Source organism: Mus pahari, chromosome 12 (assembly GCF_900095145.1).
Source record: "Mus pahari chromosome 12, PAHARI_EIJ_v1.1, whole genome shotgun sequence".
NCBI classification, from domain to species: Eukaryota; Metazoa; Chordata; class Mammalia; order Rodentia; family Muridae; genus Mus; species Mus pahari.
In genome coordinates, this window is record NC_034601.1 from 24,558,155 (window position 1) to 24,576,253 (window position 18,099).

At 39.6% G+C, this 18,099-nt stretch overlaps 1 protein-coding gene across 4 annotated transcripts in view; it reads right to left on the reverse strand.

The window, feature by feature from the left end:
* Positions 1–18,099, reverse strand: part of Atp13a4 (ATPase 13A4) — a 132,103-nt gene that overhangs the window by 48,649 nt on the left and 65,355 nt on the right. For 3 of the 4 annotated variants that reach the window (XM_029544772.1, XM_029544773.1, XM_021209260.2), the window contains 4 exons: positions 17,104–17,173; positions 15,546–15,680; positions 12,944–13,013; positions 1,558–1,692 (listed from right to left, as the gene is read on the reverse strand). In XM_029544772.1, coding sequence (XP_029400632.1) covers positions 1,558–1,692; positions 12,944–13,013; positions 15,546–15,680; positions 17,104–17,173 — 410 coding nt within the window. The remainder of the gene's footprint in view (positions 1–1,557; positions 1,693–12,943; positions 13,014–15,545; positions 15,681–17,103; positions 17,174–18,099) is intronic. The other variant, XM_029544775.1, reaches the window with a different exon arrangement.

Here is an 18,099-nt window from a genome sequence, read left to right on the forward strand (position 1 = left end):
GAGAGGAGAGGAGAGGAGAGGAGAGGAGAGGAGAGGAGAGACAGATTACTTAAGAATCAAACAAAGGGTAAAAGGAAAAGACAAGAACATAGCCCAGAACGGTGCCAGCAGTTGGGGAGTCAGAGGAAGAGAAGGTGAGGAATGAGTTCACTAGGTATGGTCAGTGCTCAAAACCTGGAGAGAGCAGGGTGTTAGAAAGATAAGACAAGGAGAGTTCGAGGAAAAGGTAGTCAAATAGCCAAAAGACATCTTCTGTCACTAAGATGAAACTCTGTGTACACGCACTTGTGAGTGTAGCAGCTGTGCCAGTGTGGTGGGAGGCACACATTACAGTGGGGTGAGTGCTAACTCAAGGCAAGTCTCAAGCTATGGAAGCAACCAGGGACAGTTCTGGGGAAGATGCCCTCAGAGCTTCCTACATGGAACGAACTTGGGATTCTGCTCAGCAATGCTGAGTTTCTGGCCCAGCTTTCTCAGGTATTAGCTCATTATTCTGCAACTGTCCACTGGGCTTATGAAGTTTCAGGCTCTTTGTGTACACAGTGGGGGTGGGGGAGGTGATACGCATCTTTACTGCTGGCTCGATCTTCAGAAAGGGTTTATAAACTACAAAGCACATAAACAGTGATTATGGCAGTATGTGTCGCTATATTTACTGAGACGCACAGGCCGTCTTCTGTCAGCACCAAGGCTACAATCATTATGAAAACCGATCTGAGCATTAGCATATTCCCAGACTTGATGGACTTTTATACATCTGTGGAGTTTTAAGGAAAATAAACCTGATCTGGCATGACTGCCACCCACTTCATCTGTAAGCTTATATAGGAGGGAGATGAATATTCTTGTCTCTGTTCATGCTGCCGGGCCTGCTTGGGAGAAATGGGTTTGCTATGGACTTTAATAGGAACGCAATACATTACTCAATTTTGTCCCTAGAAAAGACATCCCCATCTTACTGAAATCTCATTGCTATACTTCATAAGTTTGACTGAGTCACTTCTCCTCTCTGTATCTTAGTCATAAAGACTGTGGTCCAGGAAGGCCTCTAAGGTCGACCCCTCAGATCAGTGTGCTAGTTAAAAATAAAGTCAGTTCAAAACATCCGGTGTATATATTGGAACTGGCAGATTTGTCCAAGGTTGCACCGTGGACTTTTTAACATTTTCAGTCTAGGGTGTCATTGATGGTTTTCAGAACTTCTAAGTTTGTAAGGGGCATTTTATGTAACTATGTTAAGATATGATTTTGAAAGATCTAGTGATCCCCACAATCCTTTAAATAATTTCAAGAAGAAAATGGGACACCCATTTTCTTCAGTGAAGTCCTGAATGCGCTGACTTGAGCACATAGGGAACCTTTTTTGATTTGAACTCTCAGATCCAACCACAGCAGGACTGAAGCAAGGCTTGCAGAAGCAGGAAGGTCACACAGCAGCCCTGTATCTTATCCTGGATAAAATTGTCATTTGGGTCAAGGAAGAGCCAGACAGGACCGTGATAACATACGTCCCGAGCCAGCCCAGCAGAGGCTGCAAATGTGGAGCTCCAGCCATACCTGTCAGCATGCCTTCATCTACCACACAGCTGCCGTCAATCAGAATGGCATCACACGGCATTTGCACTCTGTTCCCTGTCAGAATTAATAAATCTCCAGGCACCAGGAGACGGGATTCCAGGTCTTGGGCTCCAGCTGAAAGTGTGAGCAGACAGTCAGGTTCCATTTCCACAAAAAAAAAAAAAAAAAAAAAAAAAAAAAACAGTCCCACAGCTCCGTGTTCGAGGTTCCTGGAGAAGCAGGTAAAGAGTGTGGAAAGAGAGGCCAGTCCTCGCCAGTGGTTCTAACTCTGAAGACAAGAAGAAGGAAGGAAACAAACTGCATGTAATAAGGTCCTCAGAGTGGCAATGATGGACAAGCCAAGAAAAAAATAATGACCAAGTCAGAAAAACATATTTGATGCTTACAGACAAAAGACTGGTATTTTTCACATAGAAAGACAGCAAGGAAGAGATGTACAGCAGCAGCTAGATACTAACAGTTCACACATACACACACACACACACACACACACACACACACACACACACACACATACATGAGTGGCATGTTAAATATTTGAAAAACTGCTTGCTTTTACTCATTTCTTCCCTCCTTCTTTCCTTCCTTCCTTCTTGGTTCCCCCTCTAGATGGCCTAACTTCTTTCTTCCTTTATTCAGTCTCAGAGAAGTCATGGGATTGAGTATGTAGACGGCTATGAGGAATAGGTTTGTCAGCTTAACACAAATGGGAATTATCTGGAAAGAAGGCTTCAATAAGGGACTGTCTATTAAGTTAGCCTATGGGAGTCTAGGATGAGTCTGTTGAAGTGAGAAGAACCATTGTGGTGGTTGGAATGACATAGCCACCCCCCACCCCCATATTCTCAAGCATTTGAATGTGTTGTCCCCAGTTTGTGGCCCTGTTTGAGAGGCTTGAGGCATGTGGCCTTGTTGGAGGAAGTGTGTCACTGGGAGTGGTTTTGAGAGCTTAACAACTTGGAGCCCTTTTGAGTTGACTCTCTCTGCTTTCTGTTTGTCGTTAAAGAGATGAGTTCTCACCTGTTCCTGCCACCACACCTGCCTACTGGTTGCCACACTTCCCACCATGCTGGTGATAGAGCCTTAACCCTTTGGAACTGTCAGCCCAGATAAACCCTTCTTCCTTCTCTAAGTGGCCTCATGGTATGGTATCGCAGCAATACAAAAGTAACTAAGACACCCACCGTGAATGTGGGTGGCAGCATTTCCTGGGCTGAAGCCTGGACTGGATGGATGGGGGAGGGGGCAGGGGGAGGCTGGGCATTCATATGCATTAACTCTCTGCTCTCTGCTCTTAATTGAAGATGCAATGAGGCAAGCTGCTTTACATTGTTTGAGTGAGGACTGTGTATTAAGTTACCCTTCTGTTGCTGAGATAAAACACCATGACCAAGGCAACTTAAGGAAGGAAGGGTTTGTTTTGTGCTTGTGGCTCCAGGGAGGTAAAAGTGTCCATCACTCTCATGGCAGAGAAGCACGGCAACAAGCAGACATGGTCACGGAAGCAGCAAGCTGAAAACTTGCTCATGTCTGCAACCATAAGCGAAGAGCAGAGAGAGTGGGAGAGCACACTGGGAGTGGTAAAAGGTTTTGAAACCTCAAAGATGCCCCCAATGCCACACGTCCTCCAAGATGGCCACACCTCCTCATCCTCCCCCAAGCAGTTCCACCAGCAGAAGACCAAGAAATCAAACATTGAAGTCAACCGGGGACATTTTTATTTAAACCACCACAGACTGTACCCGGGGAATTTGGGCCAAATAACTCCTCTCTCCTGTGAGCTGCTTTTGGAAGAGTGTTTTATCACAGCCCCAGGAAATAATCTTCGCAAGCGGTTGGGAAGATGGGTTGTAGGCTACTGGCGGTGTTGGAGTCTAGGTGAGATGAAGTGTGATGTGTATGGCCTTGACTTTGACAGAGCCCAGGTAAGCACCATATAGCCACAGTAGCAGTGCCCTGCTGTGGAATGTTGGGGTCTGGGATGTAATACAGGTATTAGCTGGAAGTGAGACTGGGCATAATGGAAGCATCAACAGTGATGGGTCACACCCACGCTGAACTGATATAGTAAGCAGATCTATTAAAGTCAATGAAAGTAAAATTTCTCACAAAAAAAAAAAAAAAAAAAAAGCAATACTAAAGTTTGAGTACCGAAGGAGCTAGGGCCTGTGACTTGGAACTGGAGATATCATGAAGTGATAAATATATAAACATACGTGTATGTAGGAATACCTACGTATTACTGTGATACTGGTCTATTGTTGACACATACTCTCTAATACTTCCTTCTGAGAAAACATAAATGCAGTGATGCCCTAGTAGGAACAAGCACACCATGAACCCAAGTATTGGATTTTCAATTTCACCCATACCCCCACACGTCCAGTCACAAAAACTTACAGAAAAAAAAAAAAAAAACTGATTACAATCTGTCAAAGAAATGTGTGGTGTAAGCTGGAAACTCACTGTGCCATTAAATAGGAAAATGCTCAAAGAACAGTGGAGACAACAAAAAGATGTCAAAGTCACATAAGAGGCCTGTCTGCTTAAATCTGTAAAGATCTTAACAAAGTAAAGAATAATAAAGATCTATAACCATTGAGTAAATAGGGTTTCATGAATCTATAATGACATAGGTTAGTAGGTAAATAAGTAGGAAGAAATAATAGATTTATTTCCTTGCAGCAAAATGGCAATTAAATAATTAAGAAGTTCAAATGAGAAAAATCCCTATTTATCAAGTAAAAGTAATAATTAAATCAAGACACAGCAGTAGGAAATAAAACTAGTGGGTGAAAATTTCATGAAGACAGTCTATTTATGTAGTCTCAAAATATTCCTCAACAAAGTAACTACTAATTACAAAAAGAAAAATAGCAAACTTACAAAAGATAAGAGCTTACAGACATCCTGTAATTAAGTAACCCACGTTGATATTACTAGTAATAGAACAAATTTAAATCATGTACATCCTGATACGAAGAAGCAAACACACACACATGAACACGCGCACACACACACACACACACACACACACACACATATATACGTGCATACCTGTGATTTGCCAAAGCCAAACATGACATTTTACAAAATAACCAGAATGGGAGAATATAAGTCATGGAAAAAAAAACAACTGAAAAATGCTGATATGTGGCAAATAACTCCACTGGGTAGGCCTGGACCCCTTTCCTACACAGAACATTACTGAGAAAACATGACAAAGAGCAGACCATGCATTGTTAGCGTGTGTAAGTTAGCTTCCTGATGACACTACAGTTTCTTCAAGAGACTGTCCTGGTCTCTTTTAAAAAAAAAAAAATGCACAGTGAACTATGGTAGAGCTACATGTCAACAAGCTATTCTCTTTCTTCTTGTGTGTCTATATGTATGAAATACATACATATGCATTTACGCATGTTTGCATGTGCGCAGATAGATACATGTGCCAATGCATGAATGTACATGTGCAAGCGCCAACCTGACATCGAGTGCCATTCTCCACCGCTTTTGACCTGGTTTTTTGAGGCAGGGGCTCTTGTTAGACCCAGAGCTGACCACTCTGACCTTGTTAGCTAGTTTGGCCCAGAGTTTCCCTGTCTCTGCTTCCTGAGTGACGGACTTTCAGGTGGCTTCCGCCTGTGCCCAGCTTCTACCTGGATTCTGGAAATCAGAACTCTAGCCTTCACGCTGGCTTAGCAATTGCTAGATTAACTGAGCCATGCGAACAATCTCAGAGACTCATTTGTAAATTCTGGAAAACAGAGTGATTCTCTTTTTTAAAATTTCTCTGTATACAAAAAAAAAAAAAAAGAGTGGGGAGGAAGTGTACAAGAGGTGCCGTCGCTTACCTCTCTGATTAGGAAAATCAAGTATTCTGCCAGCATAGTCTGCTGGAAAGGCCGTGAGGAAACAGGCCCTCACACGTTGCTAATCTAAATGCAAACTGGCGCAGTTGCTACTGAATGAAAGCTGGCAATAGCTGTCTAACAAAAGTGTGCAGGCATTTATTCTCTAATCTAAAAATTTTGCTTCTCAACATCCATATGGAAGATATTCTGATGAAAAGATGAAAGGACATGTGTAGAAGCCCTTTTTTGCAGCATTATTTAAGGTGGGAAAAGGCCAAGAAAATATTCAGTAGAGGACTGACTGAATTAATAACACTTCCCCCGCATGAGAGGACTACACATTCATAAATAATTTGGAATGTGTATATACCCTGTCATAAAAGGTCCATGGAAACATCAGTATGTAAATAATAGTTAAATTTGGTATGCCTCTGTTCATAAAAAATGGCAGGGTAATTGTGTAATCTATTTTGCATGTATAATATAAGCTAGTACCTTACTTTTTATATTTCTAAATGTAAGAATAAATTAAAAACTGAACAAAAGTAATCATGATTAAAAAAAAACAAGGCAAAAGAGAAAGGGAAGGAGTTGAACTCTCCTGAATATCTTCTATCTTATGAATTTAAATTTTAAGACATAGAGATATTTTTAAAGTATCTGTGTAAAATAAAAATAAATTTGAAGAGCTGATGCTAAAAGTCTAAAACAAATGAGTGAAATGAATCTATTCCATTGCTGGCAGTACCGTGCAGAGAACTATTCTGAATGACATTGAAGCATAATTTCTTAAATCACATTGTGCATGTGGCTCTGTTTCTAACGGGACGTCACAATTTGGGTTGGGGAACTCTTGAAAACATTATAAACTGATTTTTAGAATTGCTTCATTGCTGAGGATGTTTGTCTGTCGTTTTGAGATTATTGTATCAGTAGAATTAAACAAATGAGCCAATCTTTTCTGTCTCTGAGTACTGGAATTTTCAGTATAAATGAGAAACACAAGTACAATCATCAAAGTAAAATGAAACATTTATACCTAATCTCAAATTGTGAGTGTTGTCAAGAACTCATATTTCACTTTATCTTAAGCTCTTCACTAAGTATGCCACTGAGAATGACTGTGAACAAAGACTTGCATGGAAAAACTAAGATTCCTAACACTCTAGATGAGCACTCTCAGTAAATGCATGCTAGAGATAAGTAAAGAATGAGCAAATATTTACTTGTAAAAATATTTATAATAGCATCATCCTAACTCTAAAATACTTAAGAATAAATCTCAGAAAGAACATGTAAGGCTCATAAACTGACAACTTCAAAATACAGATGAGAGGAATCAGACCTAAAGAGATCCGTATCTATGAAGAAAATAACCAGACCTGTAAATTTGTCACTGTTCTACAATTGGCCTAGAGATTTAACATCATGTCTTAAGTTCTTCACTAAGTATGCCTCTGAGAATGCCTGTGAACAGACTTACATGGTAAAGCTAAGATTTCTAACACTCCAGCTGAGCACTCTCAGTAAATACATGCTAGAGATAAGTAAAGAATGAGCAAATATTTACTTGTAAAAATATTTATAATAGCATCCTAACTCTAAAATACTTAAGAATAAATCTCAGAAAGAACATGTAAGGCTCATAAACTGACAACTTCAAAATACAGATGAGAGGAATCAGACCTAAAGAGATCCGTATCTATGAAGAAAATAACCAGACCTGTAAATTTGTCANTGNTCTACAATTGGCCTAGAGATTTAACATCAGAGCCAACAACCCCTCAACACAACTTAAAGAAATAAACAATTAAAAATTTCTTCTAATACATTAAGAAAGGAGTCTGAATTTGTTGCTCTATCTTCTCATTTTTACAACAAAACACTTGACAGTAATCAACTTGAGGGAGGAAGGGCTTACAGTTCAAGAGAATACAGTTCATCAAGAGAAGGAAATCATGGTGGCATAGGTCAGAGAGAACTGGTCACAGTGCATCCACAGTCAGGAAGCAAAGAGATGGATGCTGTTGCCCAGGTGACTCTTTTTATTCAGCTCAGGACCCAGCCCAGGAAATGGTGCCACCACAGAGTTAAGGTAATTAATTAACCTAATCAAGGTATCTTTTATAGACATGTTCAAGGCTAAACTGAGATAATCTCTCACAAGTACACCCAGAGACTTGAATGCTGGGTGATTTTAGATCTTGTCAAGGTGACAATCAACATTATTCACCATAACCCATCCCTCATCAAATTGCCACACACATCATTTTAAATCACAATGCACCACTCTTATCCTTTAAACATATCCTTTTCAGCTCTTAATGTGATATAAGTCTCCAAAGTCTTTAAAAGCCCAAAGTCCAAGACTCAAGACAAACTCTTAACTGTGAACCTTTAAAACACACATGCACACTCACATGCACACACAATCAAGTTATATATTGTCTTAGATGGGGTTTATTGCTGTGACAAAACACCATGACCAAAAGGTATGTTGTAGAATAGAGGGCTTATTTAGCTTGCTCTTCCATCATTAAAGGAAGTCAGGGCAGGAACTCAAGCAGGACTAGAACCTGAAGGCAGGAGCTGATGAAAAGGCCATAGAAGGGTGATTCTTAGTGGCTTACTATGCTTGATTAAAACACTCTTCATAGCTGGAAGAAGCTGAGTAGGAAAGTAACCCTGTAGGAGGACCAGCAGTCTCAATTAACCTGGACCCCTGAGATCTCTCAGACACTGGACTACCAACCAGGCAGCGTAAGCCAGGTGATGTGAGGCCCCCAACACATATACAGCAGAGGACTGCTGGGTCTTGGTTCAGTCAGAGAAAATGCACCTAACCCTCAAGAGACTGGAGGCCCCAGGAAGGTTAGAGGTCTGTTGGGGTTGGGGGGTTGGGGGTGGGAACATCCTCATCAAGCCAGTGGGGGAGGGGAGCAGGTATGGGATGTGGAACAGTTGGAGGGTGAACCAAGAGGGGAATAAAATCTGAGTAAAAAATAAATAAATAAATAAATAAATAAATAAATAAATAAATAAAAAAACACTCTTCATGGGGCTGGAGAGATGGCTCAATGGTTAAGGGCACTGAATGCTTTTCCAGAGGTCCTGAGTTCAATTCCCAGCAACCACATGGCAACTCACAAGCATCTGTAATGGGATCCGATGTCCTCTTCTGATGTGTCCAAAGATACCCACAGACTACTCACATACATAAAATAAATAAATACATCTTTTTAGATGACCTAGTCAGCCATCATTGGGAAGAGAGGCCCCTTGGTCTTGCAAACTTTATATGCCCCAGTACAGCAGAACACCAGGACCCAGAAGTGGGAGTGGGTGGGTATAGGGGGTATAGGGGACCTTGGGGATAGCATTTGAAATGTAAATGCAGTAAATACCTAATAAAAATTGGAAAAAATAAAATAAATAAATAAATAAATCTTTTTGTAAAAAAAACCACTTCATTAGAGTGAACCACAAGACAGTCTACACTAGGTTGTTTTGAGACTCCCTTGCTTAATACAATTAATCTAAGTATCTTCACTTTAGCTTCAGGCAGACATTTCAAACAAGGGCAAAAAGCAGCCACATTCTTCACCAAAATATCACAAAAAATGATCTCTAGGCAACATAATAAAAAATCTTCTCCTCTGAAGCCTCTTGAGCCAGGCCACCAAAGTTCAAATCACCGTCAACACCAGTGTTTCCCATATTCCTACTAGGATAGCCCATTAAGCTCCACTTACAGCATTTACCGATTTTCAAATACCAAGTCTCAAAAACGCACATTCCTCCAAACCAAAGGATGGTCAGGCCTATGACAGTAATACGTCACTCCTTGTACCAACTTCTGTCTTAGTTAGGGTTTCATTGCTGTAAAGAGACACCATGACCAAGGAAATTCTTATTAAAGAAAACATCTAATTGGGGTTGGATTACAGTTTCAGAGGTTCAGCTCCTCATCACCATAGTGAGAAGCAAAGCAGCATTCAGGCCATCTTGGTGCTAGAAGAGCCAAGAGTGAAGAGCCAAGAGTTCTACATGTTGATCCACAGGCAGCAGAAAGGGACTGAATCAAGCTAGCCAGACTTGAATATATATATATATATATATATATATATATATATATATATATATATNATATATATATATATATATATATATATATATATATATATATATATATATATATCCTCAATAACCTCAAAGTCCTACCTCCACAGTAGCAGAGTTCCTGTAACAAGACCACACCTCCTCCAATAAGGCCTCCCCTCCTAATAGTGATACTTCACATGGGACAAACATATTTAAACCACTATACATATTTTTTCATTCAGTGGCACACTAAACATTCTGAATCTAAAGAGGAAAACTAGGAGCATAGCAAGAAATGGTCAAAGTGAAGCATGATCTAAATGCATCAGAGATCATATTAAATCCTACAGCTCCATATTCAGCATCTGGGGCTCGAAATGTAATCACAATGGCTGGACATGGCTTGGATAACTGCACTTCTCCACTTCTGACATTTACAGCACACATAGCCTCTTCCTTAGAATAGCTCTACGCCATGGGTGATAAACCATGCTCCTAGCATCCTAGTATATCTCCTGAAACTGACTACAGATTCAACCAATGGCCTCTTAGGGGCTGGTTGCAAAGACCTTGACCCTGTCACACATTTCCTAGCTACAGAAGCTCTCTAGAGCCATGGACCATGACCATAGATTCTGTGACTCCCTCAACAGTGCATCTTTCATGCCTCCAAATCAATTAGATATGGGCAATGTGACTAAGTTCTGCTACCAGCTTGAGATATAGCCTAGTCTCTTTGGACTTCAGCTATGTCAGCTTCTGTGTGATGATCCTGAAGTAACCTTTCTTTGGGCAGTTGATTGATAAGAGCAAAGATTCCTGTGAGCTGCATTCTCAATTTCAGTTCTCTCCTTTCAAATAAGTTTGCATTTCAAATCTTAACATTTAATGAATGGAGTCTTGCTATCAGGGTACATTTCTTATTGTCCCAGTGTAGAACAAGATGTTTCTTTGTAATAACTACAACCTCTTTTTCAGTATATATCTTGGCTTCAAAGTTCAAGTTGATCAAGTTCTTTTCCTCCCCTACCAACCACTCATTTTTATATCCCTTTACCCAAATTTCTGCTTCAGAAATTTGGTATTCACTGTAGACCTGGATAAGGGCAGTAAAAGGTATACACAGCCAATGAACATTTTCCTGTTAAGAAATAGCCTCCACTTAACTGATTAGTTCATTACTTTTAAATTCTGCTTAACTCAAGTTCTCAAAACATGAGAAGAATGGAACAAGATTCTTGGCTGAATTATCACATGAACGACTCCTAGCCCAGTTCCTGGTAGAGTCCTTGCTTCTCTCTGAAACCTCATGAGCCAGGCAACCACTATCTGTTTCTCTCTGATTTTCTACCCTTCCAGGTCTGGTCAGACTGTACCATTAAGCTGTGTTTCCAACATGCTAAGACTTTTCTACCTGATAGCACCATACTCATCCACATTGTAGGCACAAAATAATTTCAAAGGCCAAAGCCCTACAGGGTCGTGTTTATCAAAGCAGCAATAACACTTCCCAGTGCTCATTTTCTGTACCGCTTACTTTTTTTCTTTCTGTGACAAAATAATTAACAATTAGCAAAACAAAAGGGGAAGAATTTTATTCAGCTTACAGGCTGAGAGAATACAGTCTAAACATGAAAGAATTCTGGCAGCAAGAGGCTGAGTCTGCTGGCCACGTTGCATCCAGTCAGTGTTGAGTTTACTCTTTCCTTTCCACTCCGTCCAGCAACAGTGAAAGTGTGTCACCTCACCTCAGTTAGCAAAATAAAGATAATTCTCCACAGGCATGATGGGAGGCAAGCCTGATCTATATAATTATTCAATAAGTATTTTTAAAATATGTCCCCATGATAATTTTAGATCATTCTAAATTAATGATCCATTCCAAATTAATAACCCAGAAGAGAGAGGGGAACTTATACCTCAAAGTAGCACTGCAAGAAAATAAAACTAAAGTGCTCACATTACTTATTCATATCATATAATAAAATCATATATCTCTGTCAGGATAGCAAGAGAGTATAACAATACAGTAGGATATAGAGTCCAAAAAAAATTGATTCACCTCCATAGACAACAGGCTCATAGCAAAGGTGCAAAGTCAATGTTTTTTCAACAAATAGTGTCAGAGTTCTTAAATACCTGAGAAAAGCAAACATCAGTCCAAAACAAACACAAAGCCAAACAGTGGAAACACAGTGTAGACCTAAAACTTAAAGCTATATAGACACGTTGGGTAACCTTGGAATTTGCAAAGATGCCTTCCGAATTAGACTAGCCATAAAAGAAAATCTAATCAACTGCACCTTAAGAAATATGAAAACATTTTCCCTTTGAAAGATGCGGTGAAGAAATAAGAAGATACATCATAGACTGAGAGGAGATGTCTAATAACACACTAAAAATTTAATAATGAGACAAAACGTTTAGCAAAAGATAAAAATGGATACTTCAGAAGAGACATGTGAGTCACAAGAAAACCCTTGAAAAGATGTCTGGGGCCATCAGACATTGAAAAGAGCAAGATGATGCCTCCACACATGAAAGTGGTGAAAATTAATGGATAGGCTGCGCGAAGTGTGGATGATAATGTGGAACTGAGACTTCCATATGTAGCAGTAAGAAAGGAAATGCTACAATCTCCTTGGAGAACAATGCTAGCCTCTTAAAAGGTTGAGTATCAACCATGAGGTCATAAGCTCTGTAACTAGGTATGTGCTCACAGGGATGGTAGAGCGTGTCTATAAAGGACCCATACCTGACTGCTCACAGCACTATGGTTCATGATAACAACAAAAAAAAAAGAAAGAATTCAAATATTGGTCACAAGTGAATTGAAATGTATGCCCATGTAATAGGATAGTTTAAAGACTAAAGAAGAATGTACTGCTGATACCCTTAACAAAGCAAGCAAATCTTACGTCATGAACTTTGATATTCTCTTACCAAATTAACTCAAAACATGCTATAAAATACAAAAGAATGTATCTTATATAATATCATTTATGTGCAATTATAAATAGAGATATTAATCTATAATAACAGAGTGCAGATAAATGACTACCTGTGTATGTGGGAGGCAAAGGGGGAGGAAGGACAATAAGTGAACTCAAGTCAACTCTAGGGGATGAGTCCTACTGTTAATTTCACAACGATGACACTTTTATGAGTATACACTATGTCAAAATTGACTGAATTACGCTCTTTACAGATATGTTTTGTTTGCCATGCTAATTCAACCTCTATAAAGTAGGTTTTCTTCTTATGGTAAAGATCTCAGATTCCTTTCTTAGAAGCAAATATATAAGAAAAATATACATGCAGATGAGTTATTAGGAACAATCAGAAAACCAAAGCTAAGTCACTTTCTGATTGCCTTTGGATATAACAAATGGGTATAAAACAGTGGAACTTACCTTTTCGCTCATACACAGAGACTGTAATGCTATTATGGGATTCAACAAGATGGTGCAGTTTTACAGATTGCTGCAGAGAGAAGGAAAACAGACAACATTTATCTGTTTAAATACATACCTCAGATATTGATCAGTATGGTGCTAGGTAAACATGGAGGGCTTTAGGTTGCCAGCTGAAGATCCTAGGTAGGAACAGGGGGTTGAGTAACCTGTCACTCAGAGAAAAGGATCTATGCCCAGCAGTTGGAGTTGTGGTCTATAGCTCAAAAATTTCTAAGAGTGGTCTTCCTAGTGGTTATTTGTTCTGATAAATGTACTACACTGAGAGTAAATCAAGGCAAAGATAAAAAATAAATAAATGTTTTATTCCACATTTAGTAAGAAAGTATTGTGTAAATGACCTTCTAACTCGTTATGGGGTATTAATTTTTCCCATAATTTCAGGTTTTGTTTTTTTATCCTACTATTATTAGTAGTAATATGCCCTAAAGGGTCAGGCTCACAAGGCTCCACTTCTTCTTGAGGGACTGTGAGAAGTTAATGGTTGCTAAAAGAGAGAGTGTGATTTTCTTCAGTGGTGTAGTCTCTGGTTAAATTGACCATGGTCTAGAATATAACTCCTAATTCATGCTTATGTAGGTAACCCTAATTAAATTCAGTGGATCACACACACACACACAAAACCATCAAAGTAGTAGAGGGTCTTGTTGGGAAGAAAGGTTTCAATGGGATAGGTGAGAGAATGAGTGACAGTAATGGGGAAGTTTAAATGACAATATATATTGCAATTGTCATAGAATTGTCATATTTATATTAAATTGTCATAGAATTTTAAAAAGACACTCCCTGAATTATTTACAAATCTAAAAAATGTACACAAGAACATTTAGTGCAATAAGATAATGTCAAAGAGTATGCTACTAACTCATCCTTTTATTCACTTGTAAATTCACTCAAACAACATTTATTAAGCAGCTTTTTCTATACCTAAGTCTATATGTTAAGAAATTAGACAGAAGGGAAAAACAACAGAGATATAACTGATAATTGTCAATCAAAGCAATATATTTTAACCAAGTAGTTATATGAATAAATGTTTACAAAGAATAAGCTACCCCATGTTTCCATGTAATATTAGTCACTACAAATGGAAAATGTGAAACCATGTAGGTAAAGATTCTCAGTGCAGTTTTGCTTTAATAGCAAAAAAACTAGAAATGATCTAAGAGTCTGCCAGTAGTCAAAATAGTCAGCACATAGTTAAAAAACTACCTCAGATCTAAGGAAAGTATCTGTACCAATACAGAACAATGTGAAAGACATATTCAGTTAAAATGCAACTGCAAAATAGAGCACAAGGCACACTTTCATTCTGTGAGATGTGTGTGTGTATGTGTGTGTGTGTGTGTGTGTGTGTGTGTGTGTGTGTGTGTGATTAATGTTGCTAAAGTATAAAGAAGAGCTGGACCTAGTAAATCCTAAAAGTCTGGCTGATTCTTTCTAGTTATTCTTTCAGTGTAAAGGATCCTATTTTCATTTACAATGTTATTCTGCTTTAAATATATTTTTAACATATTCATATATTGTTCCTTGTACAAGAGAACGTGGCTAGCTAATTTATAAATTGAAATAAATTCAAATTACCTATCAGCTTTAGAATTGTATTGGTACCCTTAACAAAAGTTGTTTAGATGGAAACGTGAAAGAAGAAACCATGTCAGCAGGTAAAGAGTGAAAGAAAGGTATTCAGATCCTGAGAGTGGGTGTAAAGAATCAAGCTCTATAATAAAAGGAAGAAGGAAGCTGCAGCAGCCACTTAAGGGGTGTGCAGAACAAAGAGAAAATGTTCCTTTGTGTTTAAGTTTGTTGAAGCTTGTAAATGCTAAACACTGATGGCAAGCTCTTATGAAGAGGCAGAGAGAAGAGTCGCTTGTGGATTGCATGACCACCCCAAAAAGGTAGAGCGGGTATCTGGGGGCGCAGGCAGATGATATCTTGGGGCATTTCTTCCACTGTGATGAACAGGAAGGGAAGCCAGGGCTGAAGAGAACAGAGCATTTGGCAACAGAGAGGGAGGAGTTGAGCAAATTTCATACGAGGCTCTGTTTGGTAAAATAACTTGTGAGATTATCTGCTGAGAAATCAAAGATGGAAGACAGGCGTTTCTAAAGAAAGATGGCTTAAAATGTCTACTTGCATCCTCATAGAGTTGGAGAACACCTTGATCTGAGATGCACAAGACTTGCCAGGAAGAGGGTGACACGGACTCATATGTGATCCACCCATCAGTTCTTTGTGGTTCTTCTCCCAGCAGCACCTAGACCTCCTGCTATAAGTGTAAGGAAACCCAAGAGCTGAACTAGAACCTTGATAAATGGACAGCAAACAAAAAGGTTGAGGAACCCAGAGTAAGCAGAGGCTCCTCCATCTTCTGAAGGATTGGGATGTGCGCGAAGGGAAAGGTGTCCCCCGCTGAGCAGCGGCAATTTTGTTCTTCTTTCATAACCATGCTCTTGTTTGACATGGAGTGGGCAATCCTATTTCAAGGTTCTTGCCTAAGAACAAGCCAGAGAAGCCCGCCATGGGATCTAAGGAAACTCACCTGTCTGAGATCATACACGGTCAAAGCTATGGAAATGACAGACATGAGGATGATGGCAAGAGCATATTCCTTGTAATCTTCACTGAACCACAAACAGACGCTGAAGAGTTGAAAGATGTAAAATGGATTTAGAACCTGTTAGCAGACGTAAAGACAGGAAGACAAGAATGGCTTTTGGGCTTCACACATGGCTGTTCGCTGACTTGTTTTCATAATTAGCACCATGATATCAATCACCCCGCACAATATGCTCTGCTTCTTGTTGTTGTATTTCATCAGCAATTTCCAAGACACAGCTATGAATGTCATGGAGCCAAAAAAAAAAAAATCTAAGCCTTTAAAGTGTTCTGATCCCCCAAAGCACTTAAGTCTAATCACTGTTGCACTTAGCCATCTACAAAGTCGTGCTTGACGTGTCGCTAGGTTAAGCACCTGAGTAATGGGCCAAGAGTAGATGTTATCATCCCCCATTTACAACTTCCTGAACTTCAGAGAAGTGACATACTCAGCTTTACAGAATTGAACTACTTGAATCTGCTGTCCCCTCTCGCATACAATGCCATGAAGGAACTTTTCGTTAATGGATGAGTGCAAGACCGCACTTTCCCATGAGTAGAGAGCTAAGCTAGCATGGCATGTTGTAACCACACATCTTGTTCAGTGGGAGGCAGTAGACATCAATACCAACAGTTGTATTCCTGGTATAGCTTAAAACGAGGTGTGCCTTTCCTCAAATTCATCGTAGTTGCTCACAGGGACAGGAATCCTGGCTCCTATCTAAGGAAGAAGCTCCCAGAACCGTTGCCAACCAATTTGCTTTGCCTTCAGCCATCCTTAAACGTGTTTAGAACTATTAAGAATGTATCTTGAATTTAGGAAGCCTTTCTAAGGCAAAGATGAAAAGAGATTGAATACCAGAAATACACAGAGGGCTGCTATATGACTTAACACTAATAAATCCAACAATAAAAATACAAGAGAATGTTTTTATCTTAGTGCATGATGGGTAAGCCATTCATTCATGCTTTCTCTCTCTCTCTCTCTCTCTCTCTCTCTCTCTCTCTCTCTCTCTCTCTCTCTCTCTCTCTCTCTCNCNCACACACACACACACACACACACACACACACACGCACGCACGCACCCGCACACTGAGATAAGTAGACTATAAAAAAATCTAAATAAATGTGGTTTTCTCCCTCCAGATTTGAATGCTGAGGTAACTGTATATGCTGCCAAAGAAAATGATTCCCTTTCCTAAAACAAACGTGATTTTAGTTTCACAGAATTGTAATGAGCTAAGCAGCACAGTATTTTAAGAAAAGAGAAAACCCCAGCATTTATCTAAGTCACCAGATAAGAAGAGGACACCTGAGTGTCGCAGCCTTGCAGTGTGCAATGTGCACACAGAGCACAGAGCACATCCAGACAGTGTGCTTGGTATCCTCTTAAAGCGTCAGGTAAATTACAGTCACTTATTAACAAGTAGCATCTTCAACTGGCCAGACCTCAGAGTCATCATTTTCTATCCAACATCCCCGCAAAATACTGGAGAAATTACCTCCTTGATGAGCAGTTTCCAAATAGGTGTGATTTCAACATCAATAGCATTAGGCCCACATATTAACCTCCTACAGGGAGAAACCACAGATTGATCGCTCGGTCACCGCAGTGAAAGAAAACTCATCTCCTGCACATTCACAGAAAAGGTCTATTCCATATTCCTTTTCGAACCTCTGGGGTCAAAGGATCTCCTGTCACAAGACACCCTCATATGTTTCAAAGTAACCAAAGAGTGGGAGGGGTCCCAGGAGCAAAACCAGTAGACTGGGTTATGTTGCTTCCACTGAATTACACTCCCTGGGGTCTAAATATTTCCCTCAGTGGTGCCTTTGGTTTCTCATATTTTCTACCCTCTCTCCAATTCTTTCAGAACCCAGATGTCCTCTGCTCTGTGCCTCTTATCACTGTAGGTTCAAGAAAATGAAATGGAGAGATCTCGATTTTTTTTTCTTAGTGACAGGGAAATACAGCATCAATTGTTTCTACTCATATCCAGGAGTTCTTTGAGGCTGAATATTTGTTTTAATGGGAGCAGAAAAGCCCTTGATTCTCAGAAAAACTCAACACACAGAATTATACATTCCACTAACTGAAAGTCCCCGAGTTGTGTTGCTTTGATTATGCAGAGACGTGGCACCTTATGAATTCTTTTATTGTGAGTCATACTAGCCATTCTCTGTGCTTTCCGCTTAGACTCTCAAATAAAACAGCTATTCAAATGCACAGGCTATGGTCCTCCATTTTTATGTAAACAAGGATAATTTAGGACATCTCATTAAAATGAAGACTTGCTTCAGTAGAGGTAAGGGGCATAGTGAGATTCTGCTCTTCTTATAAGCAGCAGGTAATACTAACGCTGCAATGTTCTGCATCTCTTCCAAGCAACAAAAATGGGTCTCTAGTCCTCCTCTTTTAAGATTGTGTGTGTGTGTGTGTGTGTGTGTGTGTGTGTGTGTGTGTGTGTGTCTGTGTCTGTGTCTGTGTGTCTGTGCCT